General features: G+C 36.8%; 1 protein-coding gene across 4 annotated transcripts in view; it reads left to right on the top strand.

Moving 5' to 3' along the window:
- The window catches only part of KCNH7 (potassium voltage-gated channel subfamily H member 7), a 235,872-nt gene extending 230,150 nt beyond the window's left edge, over positions 1 to 5,722 (top strand). For all 4 annotated transcript variants that reach the window (XM_061343960.1, XM_061343968.1, XM_061343975.1 and 1 more), the window contains 2 exons: positions 2,488 to 2,680; positions 4,037 to 5,722. In XM_061343960.1, coding sequence (XP_061199944.1) covers positions 2,488 to 2,680; positions 4,037 to 4,303 — 460 coding nt within the window. In that variant the 3' untranslated portion in view covers positions 4,304 to 5,722. The remainder of the gene's footprint in view (positions 1 to 2,487; positions 2,681 to 4,036) is intronic.
- Positions 5,723 to 6,000: the final 278 nt, after the last annotated feature.

The following is a 6,000-nucleotide window of genomic DNA, read 5'->3' on the forward strand; positions in this document are numbered from 1 at the left end:
GCTAAGCAGCATAGCTTACAGCATCTTAAGAATATGGTTACAGAATTTTGAACCATTCTACAAGATAAATTACTATGTAATTCCACTTAATTTTAAATTGCCCTATGCTCAGGTCTGTAGCTTTTTTGTTATTTTCACCCTGCAATTCCATTACTTTCAATATTTTGCCATGACAAATACTATGATATGCACTCAGCACTAATTATAGTGTAGTAGCTCTTCATTGGCATTTTGCTGTATATTTTACCAATCAGTTTAAAGCCAGGTTAACTGCATATTGCTTCCTTCATCTACTATAATAAATCAAAGCATAGTAATTTTCACTTCTGAGTACTATATAGTACGTTTAAAAGACTTTTTTAACATGTAAGCCTAAACTGCTATAATTTCTAATTGGAGTAAAGTCAAGTAATCTAAGTAAATGTAAAAGCCACATAAACAGCTGCATGCTTCCCACCAACAGTGTGTAGTCTTTCAGTGACATTTCTTTCTCAGAAATCTTAAGCTCTTGAAACTGAAGTTTTATCTCAAATTTACCCATAGTTTTATCAAATTCTCATGCAAGTTCTCAGTATTTTCTTGAGTGAGAAAATAGCACAGTTACTGGTAAACTAAGATTTGAATTGTTATGGATTTTACTAAATCATTTTATTCTCTGCCTCTGTTTCTAAAGCTCTTCATGCTTTCAGGATTTTGGGCCTTGCTGGGTCTCTTATGAATGTAGCAGGCCACTTTATTTCGTGTTTATGTCAGACCTGACCTGATGGACTAAAAAACATGGTCACTTCTTCCTAAAATTTTCCATGCCAACTTAGAGGCTTGGCATAACATTCAAACTGTTAAATGGATATAGATGGCTGGAAAGCCATTGTACAAGGAACGTGTCACTAGAGCTATCTCTGTTTCTCCCCTTTAAGCAATCAGAATTTCATGGGAGACTGTGGGCCAATCATCTAAGGTTCTCCTGTTTGTTCATCCTTGGGTAGCATGACATGAACTTGTTTTAAGTTTTTGAGAAAGGGAGTTCTATATGCAATGATGATAAATAAAGACTACCAGAGGTATTCTTTGATTTAAACTACAGAGTGCTAACAAAGTAGGAAGGGAGCAACTTTAGAGTTATTTCAAAGCCAATCTTTGATGCAAGTCCTCCAATGCTAAATGCCTTTTACTCATTCAGATATTAAGGCCCAGGGTTAGCAGGTGATGGATGGTGGCATGCTGCTGCTGCTGCAGCATTTTCTTCTGTGGCATCAGCATCATGCTTGTGTGAGGCCAGCATATTTGCAAGCAGCAAAGAAACCAGGGGCCCTGAACAAGAGGGCAAGTAGGGCATGATTGACTGTAACATCTGGGTTTGGACTTCTCTTTATGGGAGCTGGTGCCACAAAACCAGTTTCTCACGATAAAGGAAGTAACAGCCTTCTAAATATCCTTTGGGCATAGCTTCCAGAGATGCTTTTATAAATAAATGACAGATGCAATGGGCAACTGCAACATGATAAAAAATATCAGTGAAGCACCTGGTAAAAGCAACTATCTGTCAGCATGGGATCAATTCTACTGCTGGTAGAAAGCCCAAGCAGTAACACTCACATTAAAGACTGCTGACAAAGATTTGTTTACTCTGTCAGAAGATGAGTTGCAGTACAGAGGCTGCATATTTCTATTACAGTCTGTCATAGCATGTTCTGTAGCCTTCCAGCAGCCAGGAGGCACAACAGGCATTGCCTATTGCTGAGTTTGGCACAGATCTTGGCAAGACCATTTGGAAGTCATTTCAGTGCTGTGGAATTGTAGGTATGAACATACAACAATTGTAAGTATGAGCAGCTCAAGTGATTCAGAATCCATACACAAATTTATGAAAAGGGGGGAAAAGAGGAAAAAGCTACTAAATTTGAGCATCAGAAATGTTGATGTTAATTCTGAGGACTGAATAAGTCTGAATAAATTTTCACAGTAAGGAGACTTGGGCTGTTGTTTCTTTTAATGATCTTGAAAGCATCTTTCTTTTTCTAACTGTGGAAAAACACAAATGTAGTTTTATGCTTATTATGGTGCATTGTATTAGCATTGGGAATGTCAGAACTGTCAGATGCATCACAAATACTGTCCCATCCTCAGCCAGTACAAATCAATTTAGTTACAATGAAGAAGGCACATTTATTTCAACCAAAGCCCTGGCCCCCAGTGTTACTTTTTGTTGCAAACATAAAGGACAGTAAGGAACTCATTCTTAATGTAGCAAAAAGATCAGAGACAAGCATGCAGGTACATTCTGCAAAGGAAAGGGAGACAGAAAGCTTTGGAAGGGCTCAATACTCCCCCTTCTGTTCTTTCCTATTTAAGACATGGTCATGTCATCACAGCGATAGTTTGCTTTATTAATAAACTGCAGGTCTCTCTTGAACGCATCCGTAATCAGCATTTTTAAATACAGCTACTCCTCACCATGAGTTAACTGATTTTGTGATACTTCTCTAGGCTTGAATCCCAAATGACTGCTGATATCCAAACCATCCTGCAGCTTCTGCAAAGGCAGACAACACTCATTCCACCTGCCTATAGCATGGTGACTGCAGGTGCAGAGTACCAACAGCCAGCAATCCGGGTGATACAAAAACTTCAGCCTGTAGCATCAATTAAAACAGACAGGAGTTTCAGACCTTCATCTCAGGTATGTACATAGCCAATAAAATTGAAACAGGTTTGCTAATCTTTTTAGCTTATCGTGGAAGAAATGTGTTCCAATCTAGGTGCTTGTTCACTAGTTTAAATGAACTAGCAATATGAAATTAATATTCTGATCCAGCATCTCTGTAGTGGACTTAGAGACACAGTTTCAGAGGCCACATTTTCTATGAGGGTTATAGAAATCATACAATGATCTTATAATCAGTCTGATTTACTTTATTTTCATGCTTTTCACAAAAGTTAGCAGAAACAACAAATACTAGACACAGCTGTGAAGCACAAACATTTTCCAAGTATCGGCCTGCCTGCAATGGTGCATCTGCTATAGGTCCCCTTCATGAAGTCTTGGGAAGCACCACAACTATGTTTTCCTCAAGGTACAGGCCAGACAAGTCCAGCTGATGCAGCATAATGGTTACATACATACACAAGTGTGAGGGGCTAAAACCATTCTTATGTCCAGTCCCTTGATACTGCTGGAAATATGAACATACAGAGCTATTGCATACCTGTGATACCCATTACATGTTTTCCACCCCAGTTCTGTACAGGCAAAACATTTTGATTTTCCAGATTTGTTTGGGATTGCTGGAGTTCAACAGCTTGGGCAGAGGTTGCTCTACGGCTAGGAATCCGAAATCAGTCATGTAGCATACAAGCAGTAAATCCATTGTGCTTAGCTGTGTCAGATTCCTCGTGCATATGCTGGGACACACATGGGCACTGTAAGACCAACACATCCAGAAGGCAACAGTTCACGTGCATAAAGATTATACAGCAAATGTATAGAAATAGTTTTCAGGTAAGTGCACTCTGCACATACCTGCACAAACATATACGTGTATCTCTGAACAGAAATATGGCCACCCTCTGCAAACATCAGCAGGCACAGTGCACACTTCACACAAATTCCAAATTTGAGAATGAAGAATTACCAACTGCTGAGACTGGAATCCAAATGGTTAACATGTTAGGAATGATGCAATTCCAGAGTTACGTTCTCAAACAAAACAGCGTATTCAAAAATGTTGAAATACATAGTCTTAGATCAGGTATCAAGAATATTCAGTCCTTCAGAAAGTGCAGTTCACTTGTGTATCTTGATGTGCATCTTGATGTCTGAGGAGGGGACAATATATCCAGGCTTCTACAATTAATCAACAGAATTGCACTCAATTACATTAAATCAAATGCAGTACGACATAAAAATAGTTCAGTACATTGCTTAATTTTCAAACACGATTTTCCAGAAACCATCTGAATGTGCTAATTTTGAGCAGAACAAGAGCCTAGAAGAGACCAATTTAATTATTACCATCTTGTTTCTTCTCCCTTCCAGTGTCCTGAATTTCTAGACGTTGAAAAAACAAAACTTAAATCCAAAGAATCCCTCTCAAGTGGAGTGCATCTTAACACAGCCTCAGAAGACAACCTGGCTTCTCTTTTAGACCAAGAACGTGACCAGTCTGTAGAGTGTCCCCCACAGCACTGTAAAACTTATCTCCAGCCAATCAGGCATCCTTCCTTGCCAGAATCTTCACTAACCACTGTAGGAATTTTGAGTCTTCATAGGCATGTTTCTGATCCTGGTCTTCCTGGGAAATAATACTTTTATACTATTAGTTCACATAAAAATGTAAGTGCTTTTAATGGCTGGTTTTCCTTTTTTTGTTTTTTGTTTTTTTTTTTTTTTTTGTATTTAAATCCTCTATACTTGACTCAGGGGCTACAAGGAATATACCATTATATGCAAAAGTACTGTATATTTTCCTAAATCTGAAGCTTGTAAGGTAAAGTTGAGCAGTTCTGATGTAAATATATATATATACACACACACTAAGTGTATGTTCCAAATGTAAAACTGCCAGCATTCTCAAGGCACCTTATTTTATTTTTTTTTAATAACATGCATGTTCTGAAATTACAGGTTACTTTGCATGGATATTACCATTTACTCCTGTCATGGAAATAGTATTTTATTGTGGATATGTGTTCAGAGCAAATAGGAGATCAATAACAATAATTCACATAGAAAAAGCTCCTACCTGACCAAGCTAAAATTCAAGCAAAATCTTCTTCTAGCTCAGTTCTGAAAATCAATTTATCTTTCTTGTGGTGAGCTTTTTACAGTAAATCACAATGATTCTGAACCTAGAGAAAAAAGAAGGTAACTCAGTCTTCTAGGTTTAAAACAATTAGGACAGAGAAATCAGCCTGCTTCCAAATCAGTTGAAGTAGAGCAGCACTTTAAGAAACAGGAAAACTCTGCCACATGCTGGAAAGAATCACTGTAGATCACGTCCACAAAACTGCAGGAATTGAAGAATTTGTTTCCTTTTTTTTTTTTTTTTTTAATTTTTAATTGCATCACAGATGTTAGGTGCCATGAGCAGGCAGGCACTCTTCATCTGTCACACAAACATAATCAAATGCAATAAATCTCATTTCTGTATAATGCAGAAGACTGTGTTCCTTTTGTTTCATACAAATTATTAACAATCTATTTAATTAAAAAACACACATTTTTGATTTCTAATTATGAGGGTGGTTGTTTGCAGTTACCTGTTTTTACTGACTGGCCCCTCTACAATGATCCTAGATAGGGTATATATGTATGTGGATACACAAATACACCACACACAAACATTCCTGTATGTGTGCATGTGTGTATTTTATATATGTACATATGTGTGTATGTATGTGTGTATATATTTATACACACATGTGTGTATGTGTGTATACATTACTCTATATACACACATAAACACAAGTGTGTTTATACCTACACTTACATGTAGGAGTATAGATATATAGAGATATATATATGTATATATGTAAAATCACTTTCAGGAACAATTGTAAACTTTCCTATTACAAAATGAGTAAGCTTAGCTTGTGTCCAAAGCTGACTACATTAGAATAAAATGATTTAAGGTCCATAGGCTTTGAATACAGTATGTACTCTATGTGCATAATGCTTTGTGAATACTTAGATTTAATTTTATTAAAATATTATTCTGCTTCAGATGTTGTGTTTATTTTAGAAGGAATTGAACTTTTTCTTACTGTTTTCCAATATTTGAAAATGTTCATATGATTTTCTATTCCTAAAGCTTTAATGTGAAATTCCTCTAGGAAAAGAACTGGTTTCAGAAAAGCATGTTAGTGGGGGAGTGAAATTTTAGCTAAAACCAAATTAAACTCTGTTCTAAACCAGTGCTACAGAGTAATGCAATAGTAGTTGACCCTCACGTTAATAGATACACATATTGTATGTTGGGGTCAGAATGATATATAACACTT

This window comes from Neopsephotus bourkii, unplaced genomic scaffold (assembly GCF_033783945.1).
Source record: "Neopsephotus bourkii isolate Nb327-2 ecotype Australia unplaced genomic scaffold, CSIRO-AGI_Nbou_v1 NB_196, whole genome shotgun sequence".
Lineage (NCBI taxonomy): Eukaryota > Metazoa > Chordata > Aves > Psittaciformes > Psittacidae > Neopsephotus > Neopsephotus bourkii.